Below are 26,640 nucleotides of genomic sequence, written 5' to 3' on the forward strand. Positions count from 1 at the left end.
GGTCCTTATTTGCAATTGTTTTTAGACTGACTGCTTAGATTTAAAAAAAAAAAAAAACAAAAAAACAAAAAAACTTTTTGTTTTCTTTTCGTTAGTTTTTCTGTGGGCGGGCGATGTTCTCTTGCACGGCTAAAGCGCGCGCCGACCTCGCCGGCACGCGTGTCTCCTGTTCCTCCCTCCCAGGGGCGGGGCGCGACGCGCGAGCCTGCGCAGTAGGGCCTCGGGCCCGCGCCGTGACGCGGCCCGGCGCTTGGCCCTTCCCGCTTGCCGTCTTCGCAGCCATGGCGGCCGCCGTGCTCCCCGCGTGGCTGGCCCTGCCGCCGCGGGCCGGGACCCTTCGGGCCTTTTCCACCGCTGTGTCCCCGGCCACCCGCTCTCCGAGGTCAAGACTGCGTGAGTGTTTGCCACGTCGCCTCCGGGCTGTGGGGTGGTGAGGGGGCGCAGCGCGGGCCCGTGATGGCCGCCGCGGTGACGGGGCCCGCGCGTCCCCGCGGAGCCCGGCGCGCCCTCCGCCAGCCGGTCGCTGGCCCGCCTTCTGGGAAAGCGGGGAATGTGGGTCTGCGCTGTGCCCGGAGTGTCGCCTGGTTCCTGGCAGCCGGTGTCTGTTCCTGGGTCCTCCGGGCGCCGCGAGCTTGCGCCCTCTTCCGCGCCCTGCCTTTGGCGCTCCCTCCCGGGGTCACCGGCACACGTCTCTCTCTCTGGTTGCTGGTGCTCGGTAGTGTTTGTTGGGAAATGTTGAGCTACGAATTTCCCCCGGAAATTTAAGTATACACATGTCCTAGAACAAACTACAGCTCTGAATTCCAGGCCTAACAATGCCGCCAAATGGAGTGACCTTCGCTCAGTAGGCATTGGTGAGGTCACCTTCATTCAAGAGAGATTTTAGGGATGCCTGGTACCGTCCTGGCCCAGGAGGAGCCTAGTGGAAGAGTCTGGTTGTGCTGAGTACTAGTTGTACGTGGACTAGAAGTACTGTGCAGTGTGCGGTGCTAACAGAAGCGGGAATACAGTGACGAGGTGAGGGCACCGAGGAGGAGTCCTCAAGGGTCAGGAAAAGCTCAGTCGAGGGAGCGCCTGTAATCATTGACCAGATCCTGTCCGTGCTACTTTCTATACTATTTCTAATCTTCGTACTCCTAACTGCCCAGTTTAGGCCACCGTCTCTCACTCCTATGATGGTTTCTTTACTGGTCTCTCTGTCTGCTCTTGCAGAATTCTCACAACAGCCAGAAGTGAAGTGTTCAAAAAAGCAAATCTGAACTTGCTGCCCCTGTGTTGCAAATCTACACATGGTTTTTCATTGCTTTAAGATTAAAGAGTAAATTCCTTAATGCGTCATAGTGGCTCTTCATAGTCTTAACACTTACAAGTTTTCATTCATTTATTCATTCTACAAATACTTAACTCCTACTGTGTGCTAGGTAGTGTTCTAGATACTGGGATACAGCAGGACTCTTCATCTCATGAACTTAACATTCTTTGAGGGGAAGTCAGATTATAAACAGGTAAACAACATCAGTACAATGTCAGGTAGTGACTAGTGCTATAAAGAAAACTAAAGCAGGTGTTGACAGTGAAGGATGGGGGGTAGTGGCTGAAGGGTAAGATAAGGTAGGTGGTCAGGAAAGAACTCCCTGGGGAAGTGACATTTGAGCGGATCTGCGGGAAGAGCATTGTTGGCATAGGGAACTGCAGCTGCAAAAGCCCAAAAGTGAGAACAAGCTTAGGGGTGTGACCAAGGAACAGAGAGCAGGCCAACGTGGCTGGAGCTAAGGGAGTAAAGAGGAGAGTGGGAATATGAGATGTCAGAAAGGTAAGGAATGGCCCGATCCTGTAAAGGCTTATGGGCATTTGGCTTGGATTTTATTGTAAGTTTGAGATCACATTGAGGGGTTTTGAACAGGAATTGATATGATGTGATTTATACTTTTACAAGATGCTGCGTGGAGAACTGGGGGTAGGCATGGAAGCCAGAGAGCAGTTTGGAAGCTGCTGTAGTCCTCCACGTGAGATGATAGAGACTTGGATTGAAGTGATGGTGTGAGGAGAAGCTGGTGTGGTTGGATCAGGGATTTATTTTGAAGGTAGTGCTAACAGGACTTCCTGATGGATTTGATATGCAGCTTGAGGAAAAGTCTTGAGGACCATGTTAGATTTGTCCTGAGCAATTGGAAGAATGGTGATACCATTCACAGGGACTGGGAAGACTGGAAGAAGGAAATCAAGAGCTCTGCCTATGATGTGTTACAGTTGAGATGCCTGTTAAATATCACTGACCTCTTTTCTTAGTGCTCTCTGTGCTATACTCTTGAATTTCAGCCATACTGAACCTATTTACTGTGATTTTTCCTCTTCTCGCTCGCTCTAGAACACTTTTTCTCGCATGGCTACCTCCTGCTCATCTTTAAGGTTTTAGCTTAAAAAGTCTGCTTCTTCAGAGATATTTTCCCCAACAAATTGACTAGGTTGGATCCCCTGCTATATGTTTCCTTTAATACTTATCACCGTTTATTGAAATTACTTGCTAGTTAGTTGTCCTGTTGGACAGATCTACATTCCGTGAGAACAAGGACTGTGGTTTTGTTGTTCGTTGCTGTCTCCCTAGTTGCTGGTACACAAGATCACTCAAATAAGTTTTGACTGAATCGGTGAATTACTACTGAGGGATGATCCAATAAAAATTTTGTCAGATGAAGATAATGAGGGGAGGAGGGAGTAGGGGACAGAAACCAGGCAGGTGAAAGGGAGGCACCTTCCAGGCAGAGAGAACAGTAGGTTCAGAGGAAGACTCAAGGGTCCAGTACTGGATGTTCAGTGTAGTTATGGGGCCTCGTGAAGGGAAACGAAGCTAGAGAGGTTCAGAGTGTGAAGTGTGTTACGCTGTGCTGTCGTCACCTGACTCCTTGCTCTTTCGTTTTCTTGGCTGAGTGACCTGTAAATAAGGATAATAATAGTACTTAAAGTTATTGTGAAGAATAAGATTGAGATACTAATGAAAAGCATTTAGCACAGAAGTTACGTGAAAGTGCTGAGTAAATACACTTACTGTTTCAGTGTAGTAAAACATTAATTTAGAGAGGCTTAAGTTAATATTTTAAAAGGTATTTACTGTACGTAACTTATCCTCTTGCACAGTTACGTAATTTACTAGGGATAGCTACGATTTATGTCATTGATGTTATTGTAGCATCGGCAGTTCTAATATACAATAGAGAAGGAAACTGGAGTTCATTTGTGTGTGTAAAGAACAGAGTAATTCCGAGTATGAGTAAGTATCTATATGAGAACATTTCAGGCCAGTTGTCTTTAACGATGCAAGACGCTAATTTCTAGCTAGATATTTTAATGTGGGAGAGTGAGTCTGTTTGACAGTGAACCTTAAAAGTCACTGAAAATATTTCTTTAGATGAGGAGTTCACTATATCATCAGTCACAATATATTTTAAAGTCAAGTAACTCGAATTTTCTTAACTATTCTTGACTTTTCATTTTCATTAAAATGATTTAATCCCTTAGCTTACAGAAAATGGGTAATTGTTTCATTTCTATATTACCGAATACTTTACATTATGTGAGAATTGTGGGAGCATGAACAGTGTTGAACTGTATCTGTCCTGTTGTCTTTTACCTACAACAGAAAGAACATCCAGAAATGAAAGGCCGCTGAGGAGAAAGGTAAGTGGTTAAGGTGCTCTAGTGTGTGCTGTCTTCCTGACTTCCGAAATTCTGAAGTGAGGCAGATGCTCCTTACGAGGCAGAAGGGTGCTGCCCGAGGAGGCTTCGCGAGGGGACATTGACTTGGTGACTGCTTCAGCCCTGGCTCTGTTCTTCCACTGGTTTTTATCAGTGCCCTGAGAATGGATCATCTTTGAGAGGTGGGCCCACTCACATACTCCCAGGAAATAGGTATATAAACTAGAATATAGAATTATTTTTGATGATGCCTTGAACAGTCATGCAGCCTGGGGTGTGTGTGTTAATCTGATCAGTTTGGCCTCACCCTGTGGACATCTCTATGGAGGAATCCAAATTATAAGGTCATTTAGTAAGTGTGGAGTCAGAACAAAGGCACACTGGGTGGGAGTTAAATGGCACCAATTGTAATCGTCTAAGTAGCCATTTTCACAGGAGTATTAACTGCTTCCAGGACATACACTGCACTGGTATATTGCTTAGTTGGGTGTGACCGAGTTTTGCCTTTTCTAAGCCTCCTTTTGGGTTTAAAGGGAATGCTAGCCATCCCTGTCTATCAAGTACAGTTTAAAAAATAACTATGCTAATGTGATTCACTAAGCCATCATGTAGCTATTCTCTGGGCCTGGGAGACATATTATTTCTCATTATGTATCCATTCAATTAGTTTCATCCTAATTTGTTTATTTCCAAGTTCTTATTCTTTATTTTCCTTATTTCTCGTTTTCTTTATTTCCAAGTTCTCATTGTCACCTCATGTACTGACTTTCACTGAAGAAGTTTTAAAAATTACTTCAGAATATATTGTTACTCACCCCTCTATGAACAATATGTAAAAAGTTTGCTAAATGTCTAAGTAAGGAAATAGAGAAGTTTTTTTTTTGCGAAGGAAATGTGCTACTAAAGGGGATCCTTGCCACTGGGTTTGAGGAAACCGCAGAGCTGTTTTGGTAGGTTTGATGGGTTTTCATTTCACCAGCAACAGCTATGGGAGGTCAGATTTTCTGTAGGTGGCAATTCTGCTTGTGTTTCTCTTAATTACAGTTTTTTTGCTCTAAAATGAAAGAACATGTTTATATTTAAAATATTAAACTCTCTTCTGTTCCTCAGGCACTGCCTCCTAGGACAGAGAAAATGGCTGTGGACCAGGACTGGCCTAGTGTTTACCCTGTCGCGGCACCGTTTAAACCCTCAGCAGTACCTCTTCCTGTTCGAATGGGTTATCCAGTAAAAAGGGGGGTGCCCATGGCCAAGGAGGGGAATCTGGAACTTTTAAAGGTGAGATAAGTTGCTGATTCACTGGCTAGAACTTACATCTAAATACATGCTGATCTCCCTCTGACACCTCCCCTCCCCCCAGTTCATCAAGGTTCAGTACATAGCAGCTTACTATGTTTTAATTTAAATTTTTTCCAGGTAATAATAGGTATTATATTTTGCTTATCCATGGTAAAGAAGACTCAAAGAATCTAGGCATTTAAGAATGTAATTAATTGGTCCCATGGCTTCCTCTTTTCTGTTGTATCTTTTCCATGTTGTGTCTTTCAACTAGAACTAAAAAAAATGAAATAGCCTAATTTGAGATTGAGAATTGGAGGGGTGAGGTTTCTACTTCTAAGAGATTTATTTAAAAACCTCCCGGAAAAGGATTCAATATCATTGTTAGAGTCCTTAACTTCTTTTTTCTTGAAGCAAACTAGGTTATATTAAATGCTTCACTTGATAGTATCTGTAATGATTTACGAACAATAGACTTCGTAAAGAAGATACAAATGTGCATGGCCTGGGAATGCATGTCTTAGATGGTTTTCTTTTACACACAATGGAATGATCAAGAAGTTGTATTTTCGACTAATGAGGGTTCTTGTGAAAAACAAATATTTGCTAAAAGCTGATGGTAAAAAATGAGATGGTAACTGAAGAGGGAGTTGTCTGCTGCTGGAGACAGATGAAATTTGGAAATGGGAATATTTCAGGAGACAAGAAATCAGACACCTACAAAACTAATCTTTTCTTCAAATGAAAGAGGAGAATTGAACTTAGTTGAAGAAAAGGTCTTTGGAAAATATCACTTGGTGAGAAAGAATAAGCAATGTATTTGTAATGATGGTTGTGAATGGAATTTTAATAAACATAAAAATCCAAACATTTAATGTATACTAGCTCTTTTAAGAATCACCTACATGCTTAGTCCAGTGATATGATCTGTTCCTAGTAAGTCCTACTGAATAAGCTTATAAACTGAGGTAATATATACAGAGTTCATAGAATAGTGCCAATATAAATGCTGTGTAAACGTAAGCTATAATTTTTTCCCTTTTATGATTTTTGAGTCATGTTTTAAAAATATAAGTATAGAAAATGAAGTCACCCACCCCATAATACCAATATTCAGTGCTTGTTTTCTCTTGATTAAAATAAACATTTTCTGATCAGCACTTAAGAGCCCAGATATAATGCTTAGAGTAACTTCCCATTTGTTCAGATTTTCTTTCCAAATGAGTTTCTTTAAACTAAATTTTCTATTTAGATATTTAACATTATTCAAGAAGTATGCCTGGAAATGTTAATTATATATTTGAAAGAGTCAAATCTGTGACCTTACCTAAATTTGCATTGGCCCTATAAATGAGTAGATAGCTTCTCAGTATATCATAAAGATATTCCATTCTTCATTAAACTGTTAAGATTTGCTAGCTTCATTTATTCATCCATTCAATTCATAAAATGTTAAGTACAAAGTAGAAAATGTATCACATTTGTATGTATTCCGGGGCAATTAGGATTATTAAACAATGATGTGTGTCCTGAAGTGCTTTCAGTTTTATATATTTGTGGCAGGAATAACACTATAAAAATAATTTTTCTTCTCCACCATCATTGTCATTGTCATTCGGTACTGAATCTTTATTTCAAGGAATTCATTTCTTGAATTTACAACACCTGTGACACGGAATCAACATTGTGAAAAACAGATTTTATTTATGACAAGGCTTGTGGGGCTTACGATTTAGTCTTACTGGAAAATTTTCTTTTTCATGTTTTAAGACAGTTAGCTAATTTATCCCTTGAAACTCTCTATTTTAGATCCCCAATTTTCTGCATTTGACTCCAGTAGCAATTAAAAAGCACTGTGAAGCTCTTAAAGGTACGTGGTTGTTTTAGAATATGAACTTAATATTTTATTAACTTCATAGGAGTCTCATTTCTAATGATAAAGGGGTCGGTTCATCAAGAGGATATAATATTTATAAATATTTATGCACCCAAAATAGGAGCACTTAAATATATAAAGCAAATATTACAGAACTGAAGAAAGAGCTAGAAAGCAATACAGTAATATTAGGGGACGTCAGTCCTCCGCTTTCAACAATGGTAGAGCATCCAGACAGAAAGTCAGTAAGGGAACATTGGACTTAAGCTACACATTAGACCAAGTGGATTTAACAAACATTTATAGAACATTCTATCCCATAGCAGTAGCATACACGTTCTTCTCAAGCCCATGTGAAACATTTTTCAGGATAGATCACATGTTAGGCCACAAAATAAGTCTTAAGCAATTTAAGAAGATTAAAATCATATCAAGCATTTTTTCCAACCATAATGATATGAAGCTAGAAATCTATTACAAGAAGGAAACTAGAAAATTCGCAGATATGTGGAGATTAGATAACATGCCCCTAAACAAATACTGGTTCAAAGAAGCCACCAAAGGGAAATCAAAAAATAAAAACTATCTTGAGATATGGGATGTCCCCAAAGCAGTTCCAAGAGGGAAGTTTATAGCAATAAATGCCTACATTAAGAATAAAGAAAAATGTCAAATAAACCACCTAAATTTAGACCCCAAGGAACTGGAAAATGAAGAATAACTTAGCCCAGAGTTAGTAGAAGGATGGAAAAATAATGGTCTGAGTGGAAGTAAATTGAGACTAAAAGGACAACAGAAAAGATCAATGAAACAGAGCTTGTTTTTTGAAAAGATAAACATAGACAAACCTTTATCTAGACTCACCAAGAAAAATAGAGGCCTCAAAATTGTGAGTGAAATAGGAGACATAACTCATATCACAGAAATACAAAAGATCTAAGAGACCACTATGAACAGTTTTATGCCAGCGAATTGGACAGCTGTGAAGAAATGCATATGTTCCTGGAAACATAATATACCAAGACTAAATCATGAAGAAGTAGAAAATCTGAATGGATCAGTTACTAGTAAGGAGACTGAATCATTGATCAGAAACCTCCCACCAGGAAAAGTCTAGAACCAGATGGCTTCATTGGTGAATTCCACTAAACATTTAAAGAATTAATACCAATCTTTCTCAAATTCTTTCAAAAAACAGAACAGGAGGGACCACCCGAACTCATTTTACAAACACAGCATTACCCTAATGCCAAAACCAGACAAAGTAGAATTACAGGCCAATATTCCTGGTGAACATAGATGTAAAAATCCTCAACAAATATGAGCAAGCCAGATTCAGCAGTACATTAAAGGGGTCATACACCGTGATCAAGAAGGATTTGTTCTAGGGATGTGAAGATGGTTCAACATCCGCAAATAAATCGTTGTGATACACCACTTCAACAAAACGGAGGGTAAAAATCATATCATCTCAACAGATGCAGAAAAAGCATTTGATAGAATTCAACATCCTTTCACAAGAAAACTCATCACAGTGGGTTTAGAGGGAACAGACATCAACATAATAAAAGCCACATGTGACAAGCCCACAACTAGGGTTACTCAGCAGTGGAAAGCTAAAATCTTTCCCTCTAAGATCAGGATAAGACAGAGATGCCCACTGTCACCAATTTTATTCAACATAGTACTGGAAGTTCTAGTCAGAGCAGTTAGGCAAGAAAAAGAAATAAGACATTCATTCAGATTGTAAACAAAGAAGTGAAACTCTGTACTTGCTGATGACATTATCTTATACATAGAAAATCCTAGACCACCAAAACAGCTGTTGAAATTAATAAACGATTCAGTAAAGTTGCAAGATACAAACTCAGGATACAAAAATCAGTTGCATCTTCTGCAATGAACATGGGAGTTCAGAAAGAAATTGAGAAAACAAATCTTATTTATAATAGTATGACAAAATGAAATACTAGATGAGGGGAGGAGGAATTTAGAACACAGTGAAAAGGCACAAACTTGCAGGTTCAGAGTAAATACTCTGGATGTAATGTACAACATGATAAATACAATGAACACTGCTCTATGCTATATATGAAAGTTGCTAAAAGTAAATCCTAAGAGTTCTCATCACAAGAAAGAGTATTTGTTTTCTATTTATTTTTTGTCTGTATGAAATGATAGATATTCACTAAATTTATTGTGATCATTTCATGGTCTATGAAAGTCATCATTATGCTGTACACCTTAAACTTATGCCGTATAGTATGTCAGTTATATCTCAATAAACTGGAAGAAAATAAATAAAAATAAAATATATGAACATGTGATAAAATAAAGCAAGAATAAAGTATTTAGGAATACATTTAACCAAGGGGGTTGAAAAATCTGTACACTGAAAACTGTAAGATATTGATGAAAGAAACTGAAGAAGACACAAATAAATGTAAAATACTCATGTCCATGGATTAGAAGAATTAGTATTGTTAAAATGTCCATAAAACCTAAAGCAGCCTGCAGATTCAGTGCAGTCTCTGTCAGAATTCCAGTGGCATTTTTCAGAGAAATGGAACAAACTCCTAAAATCTGTACAGAACCGCAAAAGGCCCCAAATAGCCAAAACAATCTTGAGAAGGAAGAACAAAGCTGGAGGCATCACACATCCTGATTGCAAACTATGTTCCAAAGCCATAGTAGTAATCAAACTGCTCTGCCCTGCTGGTAATCATTTTGCAGTATTTATGTGTATGGAATCAATGAGGTGTATGTCTTAAACTTACAGACTGTTTTATGTCTATTACATCAATAAAGATTGGGGGGCAAAATAACACTGTTTCTGTAATGCTATATAGCCTTATATTCTGAATGATTGCTGAATCATTGCTTTTTTCTCCTTTCTTTAAGAAAGGTTTTCAAGTCATATTCAGTGAATTATTAGATGTCAAATCTGCAGGATTTTTTTTTTTTTTTTTTGCAGACTACTTTACAAAGTGCTATGAATAGTAAGAATCAGAACTCATAATCCTTGCTCAGGTAGGCTAGGACTTGTTGTTGAATTATAGAAAGCATATGCATAAAAAAGACTGAAGAAAATATTGCAGAATGTTGCCAACAGATGCAAATCAGTATGATCCAAACTGGAGGTAGTGTGGAATGATACTGAATAGCTGAGTAGAGGGGTGGAGAGAGGAATGGGATACTTTGCAGAGAAGTGTTATCTTGAAGAAATTGTTCAAAATTTTAAAGAAATTAGAAGTGATGTATACATGTAGTAAAATTAAATGGTACAGAAGCTTTCTTCTTCCCACATACATGGAGGTAAAGGCGAAGAACTTTTTTTGTTCGTGATTCTGTGTGCTTTCATATTATATGCAGTATTCCAATTCAGTTTCTGTTCTAATCTGTATTGGGCTCTATACAGATAAGCAAATTTGAGTTGTTTTAGGTTTGTAGCTGTTACTTACTGATTGTGTAATTTAATACAGGAGTACTTTTGGATGAAGTCTTAAATTTATGCTGATTTTAAAGGTGATGTGTGCACACTCAGTATACATGTTAAGGCTTTTCAGGAAAGAAAATGAAACCTGGAAACTCTTCACAGGTAGCCTGTGTATGCTGAAGGGAGAAATAAGTTAGTGAACATGATTATGATGAAATTTGAGCTTTTGGGAGGGTCTTCCATTGGAAAAATATAAGGAAGAAGAGAAAGAGTTCATAAAAAGAGGTCTAAAAAGGAGGAATAGTAACCTTACTCTTAAAATGAAGGAAGAAAAATCTCTTCTATTTTCATTCATGTGTGGTCTTCTGTTTTGAAATGTAAGGATGCATTTCTATGCCCTAGATTGTTTGTTTCTGTATTTGTTGGTGCCTGATGTTAGACTGACACAGTTGCAAATTTGTACCCACATATCATTTTTTGATCCTTTGTAAAAACAGTTTTGATCCTTTGTAAAAACAAGTGCGTTACACTGATAAATTCCATTGTTTTCCTTTCTACACATTATTTTTAAATGTGCATTTATAATTTAGAAACTGGTCATTGTAATAAGATAGTTCTAAAATAATTCATAATTTTTAAATGAAAGACTTCCATACAGCACATTCAGAAGAGTAGCGTTTTATTTTACAGTATTTGAGTGAATGTTTTATTCTTTCCTTAATTTTGCCTTTACACTTCTGCCAGCTTCTAGATTTAGATTATATCTTCCAAATAACTTGAAGGCTTTTCAGATATTTCTTCTCAGTTTTCTTGCAAAGTAGGTCAGTTCAGATTTTTGTATCTAACTTGCAAATGGAAAATCTGAAGCACAGGAAAGTTAGGTAATTTACCAAAACTTTAATAATCAGTGGTAGAAGTTAAGTAAAAACCAAGGCCTTCCAAAGTCTAGTTTATTGCTCTACCTATCAGAGGAATAAAAGGCTAATGGGGGTCTATTATGTACTTTCCAGTTGGCTGAATTTTTTGAAACATATGTAATTGGGTGATTTAGTTTAAAAGCTGAAATTATCATCTGGTGATTGAAATAACTTATCCAAAATTTTTTTTGTTTTTTTTTTTTAAAGAGTTGGTACAAACTCAGTAACTCATAAAATTCCCCAAACTAGTCTGTCTTATAAAGTGCCTGGCAGTGTTGCCTCTTACAGTACAGGATGCTGGAATTAGTCCATAATGGGAATGAAATTTAACCTCAGTAATTTTGCTGTTCATTCCATTTAAATGTCAAAATGTTCTTAATGGCAAAGATACTTCTTTCCCCTCAAAGTGTCTGAGTATTGATCTCTTAAACACAGTATTTAGGGAATGGTGTGAGCTATACTTAATTCGCTAACATATGTTTACTCCCAGATCTTGGAAAGTCTCTGTAATCCAGAGTGACATTTTGCTGACTGACATTAAAGCCAAAATGGGAGCTAAATATAATACCTGCTGTAAGAAAGTTGTTAGCTCGGGGGACAAGTTATTGGAGAAAGCATTGGTCCATGAGGTCTAATATCTCTGACCTAAGAAGCCCATTACTTCTGCTCTTCTTAAGATGAGGATGTTTAGGAAATGAGATTCCCATTGAGGGGAACCTGATAATTCCGGAAGTTTTCATCCCAAGCTAGGAGCCCTCTGCCGCACTGACATGGTGGGAATAGGGCAAAATGAAATCAGCTGCCTGCCTCCTGAGCCCCTCAGTGCTGATAGCTGTGGGAGGCTGGGATCTCTTTTTCTTTAAAGACTTTTTTCCCCCAGTTGAGGCCCAAGATCAGGTGCTGTAAGCAGTGTTCTCAGTGCTTGGAACTCCCTGTTGTAGCCCAGGTCTCGGACCTAGACCCACCTCCTCTCTCGGCCAGCTCTCCTGCCCGAATCTGAGGGCAAGTCTGTTCCTCTTTCCATTTAGCCCCAGTGGCTCAGAAGTCACACTGAAGAAACGTGAATTACTGTTAAGGACCCATTTAAGGGGGACCGAGCCTTTGTACCTGTTTCAGTGAGAGGCCTGTTCAGCTCTGTTTCTTAAAGAATGCTGCCCACATCTCAGTTCTCTCTCAGAGCTTTTTCAGACCTTCTTTCACTTCCCTTCAGCTGATGTTTAGCAATCTTCATTTGGGTGTGAATTAAGTAATATTATCTGTTGCCTTTTAAAATAGTAACGCTCCGGGTACCGTGAACTGTTTGCTTTTAGTTGGTGAGAAGGAATTAAACTCTCATAACCGGTATGTGCACAGCTGTCATAAGCTTCCATCAAGTCATAGCTCCCTTTTAACTCAGTGTACTGCTCCCCACCGAGCCTGAACGATCCAGGTCATTCCCTTAGTTAAATCACCTAATTAGGATTCACCTAAGAAGAAAAGGGATGCAGGATGACGATGTGTACATAAAGTGCAGAAGAGAATCTGTCCTTTCGTTTCACGTATCCTAACAGTGGTCTGTCTCAATAATCTGATTTTGTCTGATAGCATACGTTACAATGAGAATTTACTTACAAAACTATAACTGAGGTCTTTTTTTTTTTTTTTAATTCTCAGACTTTTGCACTGAGTGGCCAGCTGCGTTAGACAGTGATGAGAAATGCGAGAAGCATTTTCCGATTGAAATTGACACGGCTGATTACGTTTCAGCAGGACCGTCCATTCGAAACCCCAAAGCCCGAGTAGTAACCTTGAGGGTAAGAGTTAGTTATTTTTTTAAATAAGAATTATTACAACACAGTATTTTGAGATAGTATTTTGTATGTGTGGTTATAAAACTGATACATATTTATCCTAGAAATTTAGAAACTATAAGTTTTTTAAAGTATAAAATGAAACTGCCTATTATAGTTCCACCATTCATAAACACCACTATGGACTGTGGGAGTGCATTTTAGTATGTATACAGACAGCCTCTGTGCGTGTTATTGGGCTGATGTGATTAGTTATCTGCTCTTTTTCATTTAATAATGCAATTTAAAATCTCCCACTTACCAAACATTCTTTAATTTTATTTTTAATGGCTGCGTGGACTCGTGTGTAAATGAGGGTCTGTTAAGGTGCCAAGACAATGTTTGCTGGTGAAACTGTAAAATAGTGCAGCCGCTTTGTAAAACAGCTTGGCAGTTCCTCAGAATGTTACACACGGAGTTACTCTGTGACCCAACAATTCTACCGATCAGCTCAGATGTAGTCCTTTTTCTGAGACTGAAGTGGGAGATGCTGGAGCAAGAGATACAAATGAATGATTCCATAGCATAGATCTACCATAAAGTTTCCCATATTTTGGGACATTTAGGCTTTCTAACAGTTTCCTTTATTAGAAAAATACAATGAATATCCTCAGAGATTAATATTTATATATATCCCTAATTATGTTTCTAGGATAACTGACTAAAATGAGAAGTCAGCTCAAAGCATGTGGATCTTTTAAAGATAAACATTTTCTGATTATGTGTTATACAGTTCCTGCAGGAAATGTAACAAATACAACACCAAGATTGTGAGAAAGCCTGTTTTCCTGTACTCTCACCAACCTAGACATTATTGTTACTACCTGTCAGTTTGATAGGTAAAAAATATATCATATTTAAAATATGTATGCCTTTGAATTCAAATGAAGGTGAGAATTTATTCCTTTGTAAAATGCTTTTTTTTTTTTGTCATTTGCCCATTTTGATGGTGTAGTGATTTCTTACATACTTATTTTTTTCTTTTTAATAACAGCTTTATTGAGATATAATTCACATACAATAGGATTCACCCTTTCAAAAGTTTACGAATCAGTGGTTTTTAATATAGTCACAGAGTTGTGCAGCCATCACCACTACCTAACTCCAGAGATTTTCATCACCATAGAAAGAAACCCCATACTCATAACCAGTCACTCCCTGTTCTCCCCTACTCTTCATTACCCACAAGCTCCTGTCAACTACTAATCTACTTTCTTTCTTTGTGGATTTGCCTGTTCCTGACAGTTGATATAAATGAATCATACAGTAAGTATACTTTCACTTAGTATAATGCTTTCACTGTTTCATCTTTTGTAGCATGGATCAGTTCTCTCCTTTTTATTGCCAAATAATATTTAATTTTATGGATAATACCGTATTTTATTTATCCTCACATCAGTTGCTAGACATTTGGGTTGTTTGCACTTTGGGCTGTTATGAATAATGCTGCTGTGAACATTCGTGGACAGATTTTTGTGTGGACATATGTGTTCAGTTCTTTAGGCTCTATACCTAAGAGTAGAATTGTTGGGTCATATAGTAACTCCATGTGTAACATTTGAGGAACTGCCAAGCTGTTTTACAAAGTGGCTACACTATTTTACAGTTACGCCAGCCATGTTTGAGGGTTTTTAAATTTTTAAATTCAAAGAAAGAAGGGTAGTGCCATATTTTTCCTGATAGTCGTAAAAGTAGTTTAGGATTAAAACCAACTTGTATTTGTATAAAATTTTACTGTAAAAGTGCTTTCTTCTACTTAATCTCATTTATTCCTGACAACAATTCTGTGAATCCTTCCTATTTTATAAATGAGGAAACAATAATCCCATGATTTGCTTAGGGTCACTTAGCTGGTAAGTAGCAAATCTGGAAGTCAAGCCCAGTTCTTGCCTTACAGGTAACACCATGGTTCTTTCACTGCCTGCACTGTACTTGAAAATAGACACTTCACATGTTTAGACAATTTTTTCATGTTGTTCTTTTAAATGAGATCTTTGAGGATACACACATATAAACACAGCCTCTTATGATCTGAAATGTCAGCATTGTTTTGGGGATAATGTTAATAGAACAATATTGATTCTTTACAGTAATAGTAACTTGGAAAAAGAAAAGCCTAAGGATTCTTTTGAATTTTGGAAAAAGAATGACAAATGAATGTCACCCAACTTCAAACTAAGAGTATTAGTCCCAAGTTAAAGGCTGCAGTTTTGCAGTGCCTAGGAGTGCTACCAGGTGGCGTGCGTGCACCACACAGCTGTTAGGAGTTTCTGGCATAAAACTCTATGTAATTTTTGAACATTAAAATGTTAATGTGAACATGGGTTTTAAAGCAGCTGTTACAGTAATGATCAGCATTGCTGCCATTTTTTTTTTTTTTACTACTTAATACATAAAAAGGTAGAAATTGAAATTTTTTGAATGGTAAATTTAAAATTTTTTCATTAATATGGTTGCATTGAAGGAGTTTTAAAAGGAAAAAAATCACTACATTCCATTATTCTAATGTAAAAACTCTTTATACTGTATCTCTGTGCATGTATGTATGCATATGTTTTTTATAATTATAATTAGGTACATTTTATGGTTTTCTTATAGGTAATTCTCCTTATTGTTAACAATCAGAGTCATAAAATTGCTTATTTTACCCATCAAGCTGATAACCTGGTTGTTGACGTGTAGTCTTTTCAGGGGGCTGAGGTAATTTCACATTGTCTGTAACATATGGCCATTCTGTGAGATTGGTATTTAATAGCATTCTTACTACATACATTCTTTAGGGGTGCATTTATGTTTGTTTTCTATTTTCTCTAGTCCAAATAAAAAAATCACTGTGCTAAAAATTATATAGATACAGATACAGATATAGATATGTATGTATGTTATCTCCTCTTCCTCTTTTAAAATTTATGCATTCATTCTGCCAATTTATGTTGCATGCTTTTTAGCTGCTAGGCCGTTGCAGAAACAAGACAGGTATTGTTCTTACTCTCAAGGGTTTGCTGTCTAGTGGGACAAATAGAAAAATAAATAAGCTCTTAGGCTATGGTTGTCTTGAGGGAAATGCAGGGATTTCAAAGTCTTATTTAGCCTTTTTCTTCTTCATACAGTTTTGTCTCTTATTCTTAATCCTCACCAGGGAAAATAGTCTATAATTTACCTTATTTAACTGTATTCTAGTGTCTCACCTATTTTTCTGGGTCAAGCTTATTCATCTCTAGATAATACCTTTCAGCCTAGACCATAATTCTCTGCAAATTAAACAGTATGTTCATTTAGCATAACATTTCCTGAAATACGTTTTAAGGAAGACTCATTCGATGAACTGTTGCAAAGTAGAATCTGAGGTAAAATAAATTTGGGAATTATTGCATAACAACCCTGCATCTTGAAATTTCAGAATGCTCTTTAACATGTTACCTCCTCTAAGAAATCCTGCTGCTAAACAACCCAATTTAACTCAGCATTTCCTAAATGTATTCAATAGAAACAGGCTTTTTAAAGAAATCTTTTTTTTTTAGCAGCCTATGGGACTAGTATTAACATTCTGAGAAATACTGAGCTGAATTATTTCAAATATTGTGATCTTTCATGGATGCTGTATTCTAGCCTCCATGAGGTATTTGTAACTTTTAAAATAAATGTCCCTAAACTATTGCAGTGATATGGGTCTCATAATTGCATGGTAGGAATTCTTAAAACCCTTATGCTTATCCCTTTCTTTCTCTCTTCCTCTATCCCTCTCTTCCTCTCTCCCCCTCTCCCCCTCTCCCCCTCTCTCTCTCTCCCTATTTATTTATTTATGCTAACTTTTGGGGGGTTTGTTTGTTTATTTCTTTCTTAATGAAGGTACTGGGATTGAACCCAGGACTCCTGCATGCTAAGTACGTGCTCTACCACTGAGCTACACCCTCCCTCCATCTGATTTTTCTTATATTCCAGCTTTACTAATACTGATTGAGTTGAATTCTGTTAGTACTACTCATATGGATTGTAATTTCATTTGCGAGACTTTAATTGGTTCTTTCAGGAAAAGGTACTAATGCCCAGAACTTTCAAAGGACTCCAGTTTGCTCCTCTCTTTTTCCCATGAGTAAGGTCAGCCTTCATTAATACATGCAAATTGCTAACTCTATATAGAAAGGAGTTTGAAAAGGTTTCTTTCCAGTTGGTTTAGTATTAATAGAAAGAATATTGCCAGTTTTTTTTTCATTAAATAAAGTATATAAAGTAATTTTTTCAAAAATTTTTTTCCTTATATTTTTAAGGTTAAACTTTCCAGTTTGAATTTAGATGATCACGCAAAGAAGAAACTTATTAAACTTGTAGGAGACCGATACTGCAAGACCACAGATGTGCTTACCATCCAGACAGATAGGTAAAGAAAGGAAGGTTCAGCTGGTCGGTCACATATGCTGTTTTATTGTCCTCCAGGCCCTTCGCAGTCCTTGTATTAACCTATTAGGTCAGAGAAGTTGTGAGAGTCACATTTTTAATCCCTCACACTGGCTGCTGTTGCTGCGATGATCTTTATGTAAACACAAGGGGAGGCTTGCCTAGCTGAGTTAAATTATTGTTTTGGAATTTTTTTATTGAAATATAGTCAGTTTACGATGTTGTATCAATTTCTGGTGTACAACATAATAGTTCAGTTGTACGTATACATACATTTATTCGTTTTTGTATTCTTTTTCATTATAGGTTATTGCAAGATATTGAATATAGTTCCCTGTGCTATACAGTGTAAACTTGTTTATCTATTTTATATATAGTAGTTCGTATCTGCAAATTAAATTATTGTTATTTTTTATCTTGACTTTGATATATTTGTGTATATAAAACTCAGGGAAGATGTTAGTTTACCAAGGTGCTTTTGTAAATAAGCAAAATTTCAGTGCTAGTGTAGAAGTTTATAAATGCAGTATTACGTTTATTGTATATGAATTTATAGGTTAGGTCATCTGAAGTAAGGAATTGGTATATTTTTGCTAAATACTTATTTTATTTCTTGAATTATACTTTGGCTGTGTCTAAATTATGTCAAAATATGAAAGACCTGCCTTTAGAGAAAAACAGGTGGGCAGATACCTTTCTCCCTTGCTGTCCTAGTTTCCAGGCATTTGGAGGTGTCAGTATCCGTTAGGTTTTGTCTTCTTCTTGGTAGTAAAGTAGCAACATGACACACATACAGAGATGGGAACAGTGTGGAGGTGGGAACAGCTTGGGGACCATGATTTTAGATTATTACCATATGGGAGAAAAATATATTTGTAATATATTAATATCTTTTTACTAGCTTTGGAGAGTATAAAATAATGCTGTTTTTAATTTGCAATTAAAAAATACCTTTAAATATTATTGTTAGAAATTCTGTAAGTTTCTGATAATGTTGCTTTTTTTCTAAGTTTACAAATGTCAGTGTATGTATGTTTTATGGTAACAGCTGTGTAGAATGGAGGACTATTAAACCTAAGTACAGAATAAACAGAGTACAGTTAAAATCACTTGTCATGTGATAGTTTTATATTTAAATAAATTAGAAGTAATTATTTCCTTTTCTATATTATTTTATAACCCAGAAGTTAAACATATTTTACACATATAAACATATGACGTGCCATCTCATTTATGTAGAAGTTTTCTCTGATATTAAGTCATTAGTTCCATTTTAAATGCGGCAGCAAAAGAATACAGCTTTGTACAGTGTAGCTCATTTTTAAAGGAATCAGCTCTGGAGAAATCAAGATGAGCATTCAGATTAGCATCAGTCTCTCTAGATTTTTAAATGAGCTCATCAGGTATGTTCATGCCATCCAACAGACTCTTAACCCTGAGACTGTGAAGAGAACTTCAATTGGACATAATTATGTTAAAAATGGCATAAAGATGTTATCAGATATAAATAACTCCATTAGTGATGAAAGCAAAGAAATCCTCTAAATAAAAATAAAAATTATGTCAGTTTTCAATATCCTCAAGTAATACGCTACATAGGTTATTGTTATTCTAAGAACAGAATTTTCCTAAGGCAGAGGGAATTCCTGAATGTAAGTTACCCTTCATATTTAGTATTTGTGTATTTTGCAAATTATTCCATGTACTGAATTTCTCGAATTTTGACTTCCTCTCTCTCTCTCTTTTAAAGGTGCCCTTTAAAGAGACAGAATTATGATTATGCAATGTATCTACTAACAGTTTTATACCATGAGTCTTGGGTAAGTGATTGTATGTGAATGTTTAATAGTTTTGTCAAATTTAGATGATGTTAACCTTTCAAAACAGTCTGTGTAAAGCAGGTACTCAATTGAGTGTTTAATGAACTACTAGTTAAGATAAAGATATATGAAATATAGATAACTTCTATTGACACTGAAAGTGAGGATCTTAAAACAGATTATGCAGCCCATCTCAGGACCTTGCAGAAATCAGATGACTAAAATGCCTTTAAAATTCAGAGTTTCTGACTTAGACTGAAAAAATTCAGAATTTTTTACTTTGCTTGTTTGACTTTGGGTGAAAGTTGTCACATTTATGGAAGGGAAATCATCATCTGTGTAACTTGACACTATTTAATTCATCTTGTTACTTAAACAAACTACAGAACAAAGCTCTAAAACGTTATAGAAAGGTACTGTAAATTAATATTTTAGTTAACAAATAGCCTTTCATGTGAGCATTTCACTGGTATACATTAGGGACAATTAAGGGCAATTAATTACTTAAATAGTATATAAATAGTCTTGTGTCTGACTGAGTTTATTGAATTTTAGTGTAAGTGTCCACATCGATGAGGAAGATTTTGCTATGTGCGAGCATCACCTCATCTCATTTAAAGTTGGTAACTAAATGTTTAGATAACTCAAAGTTTTAAATAATATTTTGAAAAATTAAAATAATTTTAGATATGCACATAAATTTTTTGAAGCTTGCCCAACATTGACATGGGACTCAATAACATTTCATGTCAGGAACATTTGAAGGAATGGAGGTAGCTGGAGAAAGTCACCCTTTTTAGATGTTCCAAGGACTTTGTATGAAAGAGGAGTTGGATTGTTTTCCATGACTTTTAAGGATACAACAAAGTAAAGCAGTGAGTAGTGAGACAGATTTATTCACTGAGTAAAACTTTCTACAACATTGACCTAAAGGTAGAGTGGGCTACTTTGCTAGTTAAAAAATGTCCCATCCATTGGCTGCTTCATGGGGATTTGGTGAAAGGAACAAGCTCCGTGGATGGTCAGTTGCCTCAGGTGGTCTTTGGAATCTCCTTCCACGTCCAAGTCATTCTGTGAACACAGCTATTCTCGTTGCAGATGTCATTGCTACTAATGAGGTAGCCCGGGAGGATGTGTGGAAAATAAATAAAACTTTGTTGCAAGTTTAGTAAAGAACAAAAAGTGGCTGGTAGCTCTTCTTTTCTTGTGAGTTAGTCTAATTATCATAATTCATCCGAATTTCTAGTTCCTGGCTTCAGGAACAGCATCGTAATTGCAGTTAATCTCTCTTTCCTGTCAGTTGGTTATATAAATGCCTTTGGCTTCAGGTTATTAAGTTCCCTTTTGAACCAGCAACATGGCTGTTGGCTACAGCTCTGTGGCTGCCACTTAAAGAGTTAATACCAAACAATAAAAGCTGACCAGTTTTGAGTCTCTTACTTTGCCAGAGGCCTGTAAAATGAGTTTGCCCCAAAGGAAATGACAGGCATAAATAAATTCAGCAAAGTTGACTTACTGGATTCTTTCTGTGGTTCTGTGACATAAAATCCAAACAAGCTTGTATTCTGGATTCATGCAAGAAGCCTTTAATCTTCAGTGCTAATTACTTTGATGCCAGAAGAAGTAGCCACATACAACTGTCCTAAACAGATATAATTAAATAATTCCTATATTAAACTTGGCTCCTGACCCTTTCTAAACAAGTACCATCAGTGAAGAAGCTTTAAGAGAAGGCAGATGAGCCGTGAAATTTTGCAGAGCTGGTGGAACAGAATTTTTATTGAATTGAAACTCTTTTTTCCTTCCCCAGCATGGGATTCATACTTGAAATTGATGTTCCCACCTGGTATTTAATCAAATATTTAGAGTACCCCTTTTAATCCATTTCTTTATTTTTAAAGACTAGTTTCAGAGCATTTAATCCCTAAAAGCTAAACTCTATGGAGGTTACCCCTAAGTAGTGTTTAAAGTAGCTGGTAGTTTTATGTAACATAGTGCTGAAGCTTCTCTGAAAAGCTATTCCTCTGGACTTCAGTGTAAGAAAGTAACTGTTGTGTGCTATTCGAAACAGTTTATAGAAGTATCAAAGTAGACTGTGTTGACGTAAAACAATAAAATGGGTTTATTTAGAAATAGCAAAGGATTGCAAATTGGGACAGGCAATCTAGGGTGAACTGTAGGCAAGTTCAAAGAACAGAGGAAAAGAAGGGGGTTGGGAGGGGCTGTTCTAAATGAAGGTTCATTGGAGGAAGGTCAGAGTTTGGGTGGCGATTGCATTTCATTTACCGCGCTGAGACTGTTGCTGAGCGAGGGGAAGTTCTTCCTTGGGGATTGTGAAATAGTTGCACTTTGTGTTTGGGTGTGCTCCTTCCTTCCAGTGGGGTGAGTTCGTGAAGGTCGGTGCATGCAAATGATGGAGGTTGAAAATGCGCGAGAGCTCCCTCTACAGGCCATTCCTGACTCTAATTTTAGTTGAGGTTTTCTTTATTAATTTTCATATTCAAAAAGCATTGACTTCACAAAACAGACGTCAGGCCTAGAGGCTTAGTAATGCATCAGACAATGAATATTGTAGTGCTAAGGAGGTGGTAAGAAACAGATAACACATTAAACCATTTATCCTTAAGCCGTTCAAAGAAGCGGAGACTTGTAGAAAGTTGCTTTAGTATTTCAGTATTACACATTGTTAGCATAGGAGTGAATTAAGTTTTAACCTTTGGAACCATTCAGATCTGGATTTGAACCCCCGTTACCTGTTATTTAACCTCTGGGGCTCAGATTTCTTCTAAGTGCTTTTGGGTGGATGAGAGTGAATTTATATGAAATATCCGGCAGAGAGTGGGTGCTCAGTAAGTGGTGGCTGTTAATATTGTTGTTAATACTGAAATGAAGAAAGATTTAGAATTTCAATTTCAGTTATTCCCAGTTTCTGTATACAGCTTACATTTAACTTGACGAAGCCTTCATACAGGTGAAGTCGGATCTCTGCCCTGCTGTATTTGAATTTTTAGAACATGTGTCTGACTCACACTCAGACACAAGTGATAATAACAAAACTTCCTAAGTGTTAACTTTGTTGTCTGATAGCCTTTAAACCTTTCGTAAGTGATTTGGTTAAGAGAAGACTGAATGAAGCATTTTACAAAGTGACCTGCACAAAAGATAGACTAAGACACAGACAGTGAGGGAAAGAAAAGAAACACTGGCTGTAGAAAATGTAGAGATCTGCAGTCACATTCAAAGGGTTGTTGGACAATTTTTAAATGGTTGCTTTTTAAAATTTGAATTTTTGGTTGTCTTCTTTGGACTTCACTTCACGATAGTCTTATTGCCAGTCAGAACTAGATCTTGGTTTGGAATAAAGTGGTTCTGAAAATTCATGGAATGAAGCAGATAAAATGGATAATTTTATACTCACTAATAGAGTTTGTTTTTAAAGGGGACCTTATCTCAAATATTTCTGATAAAAATGACGAACCCTTTTGTAGAGCCATAATCACTTAATCTGGCGGTTCATGGGTTTATTGTGATCTTTCGTGTGTGCTCGCATACACATACATTTCCAGGTTGCATTAGAGAATGCTTGAATGATGTTTATGTTGCGTTCTTTGCATTCATCAGTGATTTTGTTCTTATAAGGTACAGGGAGAGGTATTGGTGGGATTATCAAAATGAATGAGCCGCTGCTCTTAGGTGCCTTTATTTCTGGGTGCAATTGGTGGTTATAATATAGTCTATTTCACTAGGTGATGGAGGTTGGAACATACTGCTGTGAGAGGTGCAGATGAAGATTAATTCTACCTAGAAGCTTCACAGAAGTGGTGGCTGGTTTTGGAAGAGGAGTAGGAGTGTGCACCAGGGGAGGGGCAAAGGATTCTGGGCCGGGGGGGTTAGCGAGTGGGCAGAAGTTTGGGGTGGCTAGGATATATGACCAACAGGGCAGAGATGACAGGAGATAAGACTGAAAAAATAATTCAGAGCCAGGCTGTGAACAGGTTGAGTAGCTTGTTTACAGAGTGTAGATTTGTATCCAGGGTTAGGATTGAACTTCTATGTGTCTTCCTTGGAAAAATGTCTATTCAGAGCCTCTGCCCATTTTTCGATCAGCCCATTTTTTTGCTGTTGGGTTGTATGAGTTCTTTATGTATTTTGGGTATCAGTCCGTTGTCAGGTTATCTTTGCACCTCTTACTCTTTGTCTAACTCCTGCTTTGCACAGACAGCAAGTTATACTGTCGTATTTTCTTGACTGCAGAAGTTGCCGTTGTCCGTGTTCCACAGATTGTTTTCCACGTGTGTTTTGTCCTCTAACTAATCTTGCACGACTCTCATTAACATGCGTCTGACCTTACTCTGTTTGTTCTTCACAGTGTCTGGGTCAGCACTGGGTAAGAACACCAAATGTTTAATAATAGCTATTTAATAACAGTCTACTCTTTTCGATATCCATAAACAGATTTTTGAACTTCAAAAGTTTTCAACCTCAGAAGTAAAGTGACAGAGTAACAAATAAACTGCCTTTTCAGTAATATAAAATGCAGCATACTTGTTAGGTGCTAGCAACAATGAGCTTACTGACGTAGCTTATTAATGATCTATTAATAAAGTTACTAATCAACAATCAAATTATGTCCAATTTTTAGGAAATACCTTTGCAACAGTTTGAGATACTTAATTTTCATGAGTGTATGTTGTGGGTTATGTGTAGATCAGGTTTGATTTTCATTTTATTATATGATTTTTCAAGTATTTAAATGAAAATTGTTCTAATTTCTGCATTATTGTGGAAGTTCTCTACAAAGGTTTGCTTCTGTGAGTTTATTTCATGATGCTGATCTGTATTTGACAGTGTTAATGGAGTCTGTAGTCTAGGATAATATTGGCTGCTCCCAACAAGATGCATCTCTTTAATGTGAAATGTACTTATGCATAAACTTACATATTAACTAATTATACATAAACTAATATTACAGTCTTCGTTTAAGAAAACCAATCAATTAAACATATTAATTGAGCTCCCGTGAAGAGTCTAAGCATTCTTGCTAGCCCAGTGACAGTAAAGGGTGCTTACCTGCTGCCTGTCCCTTGATTCCAGACAAATAGCACATCTGGTCTTTGTTTTAAAAGTGTATCTGTGGTGTTGCTCTGAGAGTCACCTGTGTCTGTCTCTCACTTTCTTCTTTACCTCAATGCTGTTTTCAAATGATCACGTTGGATGAATACAAAAAGAGAGTGGGGGATGGGAGAAGAGTTCCATTTTTTTAAAGTACTTTAAAACAGTATGTCTTTTTTAAAAGACACAAAACACCCATTTTTAATTCGGGCTAACTTTAAAGATCAGGAACCAAAAATTTATCTGTTATAACTTCTTCATTATATACACTGAGAAATTAAGACTTAAGAGGAGAGAGTGAGTGCTTTGCCCAAGGTCACCAGTGTGTGAACTGAAGAACTCAGCCCTGAACTGTGGCTCCAAGGTTCATATCTTTTCATGATGTCATATCATTTAGTTTTGTTCAACTTTGACTTCTGTTATAAAATATTAGGAAGTAAAAGAGATGAAATGAAACCTGAACTTGAGCTGCTAGTTCTTCTCAAACTCAATTATTGGGTAACTGAGAATTTATCTGTCTCCATAACCAGCTTTCAGCTGGGGCTTATGTCAGACTCACCTGTGAAGCTTTCTGAACCTGCAAATACTTACGCCCTGCAGAATCCAAATCTCGCGAGGTGGAACTTCACCAGGCGTATTTTATTCTAAAGGCTCTGATGCTGAGCTCCTGATGGTGAATGATTCCCCCAGTCTTTGGGTGTTACTAATAAAGAGACTGATTAGAAGGTTGGTATATCTCTTTTAAGACAGTTTTTGTACATGTGTCTAGTGTCAGCACTGAGGGTCTGATAGGGGAATTAGAATGAAAGGGACAAGAAAAAGGAAGGATTTGTGCATCAGACATACATAGACCCTTTTTGACTTGCTGTGGCTGGTAGGCAGCTCGCAGCTGTGGTTTGATGATATAAGGAAGTGACACTTCTCATACTCCTTTGCCTTCAGACAAGGCTTCGTTTTATATCTCGTGCAGGAGCCGACCATATACTTACAGGCCATTAAGAAAAATTCATGATCGTTCCACCCAGTGGCTGAAGTCATGAACCCGAGAGGGCATCCCCTCTCCCCTGAGACCTAACACGTCACCAGGTCTTTTCCATTTTAGCTGTTAAATGTCTGTTCAAACTGCTTTCTCCTCTTTATCGCTACTGCTGCTCTCCTAGTGTGGGGCTTCATCATTTTCACCTGAATAACTGTAATAGTCTTATTGATTTCCCTGTCTCATCCATCGTCCATATTGCTGTTAAAGTAATTGTTCTAAAAAACAAGCCTGTTGTATCACATTCCTTTATAAAATCCTTCAGTGGTTCCCAGTTACCTAGGTAAAAAATCAGACTCCTCAGTGTGTCTGTTCACGGCAGTTGGCCTCCTCATTACCAGCTCCTCCGGAGATGTGGGCGACACATCCGGTACCACGATGAGCGTCATGTGTTCTTTCATGCCTCTGCATGTGCTCTTCTCTTTGTTTATAACCTATTTTCAGATTGATCAGCCTTGCAGATTCATGTGCATACTGTAATACACCTCAGATGTAACCTCTCTTAGATGTTTCCTCCCATCCTTTCCCCCTCCTCCCTCCAGCAGTTAACATTTCTGGTAATTGGCTGTGTACATGTCTGCCTGACTCCATCCGACTGCAAGGTCACTCAGGACAAGGACTGTGTGTTTCATTCATCTTTATCCCTGGGACCTAGTACAATGTCTGCCATATCAGCAGTGAATTTAAAAAAAAAAACAAAACCGACTCTGATTTGAATTGAATTCCTTGATATAGTTAAAAACTTAGCTTTGGTAACTAGATGAATTGGCAGTGAATTTTTTATCCATTGTGGATATTTACCTCTTCGCGTTTTTTATGACTCTCGAATAACTTGTTTTTTTTGAATAGGTAAACTGTTTTCCCTCATCTAGCACAGTGCCTCACTTGTCATCATGAGAAGTGGAATATTACTGTGATTCATGCCCCCGGCAGAGGGAGTTGTAAATAAGACGGCAGAAGGTGACACGTGTGTGTGTTTGGTGGAACAGATGGTTCTTTGCCTTCTGTTACATCAGAATTCACTGACCGCTGCGTGAAGTAGCTACTGTGTTTTCCTTCGTATGGAATTTATGCTTACAAAGAGAGAAGAGCTGATAGGTTCAACTTCCGTTATTCTTCTGTTCTTTTTACCACGTCTCTGTGTTCCTTGGAACATGTATTATCACTAAGCAGCAGCATGATTTGGGGCAGATTATTTAACTGCTCTGGGCTTCAATTTCCAGGTCTGCAAAACAGATGGTAATAGTA

At 37.4% G+C, this 26,640-nt stretch overlaps 1 protein-coding gene across 3 annotated transcripts in view; it reads left to right on the plus strand.

The window, feature by feature from the left end:
• Positions 1 to 241: 241 nt before the first annotated feature.
• Positions 242 to 26,640, plus strand: part of MRPS35 (mitochondrial ribosomal protein S35) — a 30,669-nt gene continuing 4,270 nt past the window's right edge. Inside the window, exons 1-7 of one of the 3 annotated variants that reach the window (XM_031443884.2) lie at positions 244 to 393; positions 3,638 to 3,675; positions 4,804 to 4,971; positions 6,781 to 6,841; positions 12,854 to 12,993; positions 17,298 to 17,407; positions 19,175 to 19,244. In XM_031443884.2, coding sequence (XP_031299744.1) covers positions 282 to 393; positions 3,638 to 3,675; positions 4,804 to 4,971; positions 6,781 to 6,841; positions 12,854 to 12,993; positions 17,298 to 17,407; positions 19,175 to 19,244 — 699 coding nt within the window. In that variant the 5' untranslated portion in view covers positions 244 to 281. Of the gene's footprint in view, positions 394 to 3,637; positions 3,676 to 4,803; positions 4,972 to 6,780; positions 6,842 to 12,853; positions 12,994 to 17,297; positions 17,408 to 19,174; positions 19,245 to 26,640 lie in introns of all 3 variants that reach the window. The other 2 variants (XM_064479158.1, XM_064479157.1) reach the window with 2 other exon arrangements.

This window comes from Camelus dromedarius, chromosome 25 (assembly GCF_036321535.1).
Source record: "Camelus dromedarius isolate mCamDro1 chromosome 25, mCamDro1.pat, whole genome shotgun sequence".
NCBI classification, from domain to species: domain Eukaryota; kingdom Metazoa; phylum Chordata; class Mammalia; order Artiodactyla; family Camelidae; genus Camelus; species Camelus dromedarius.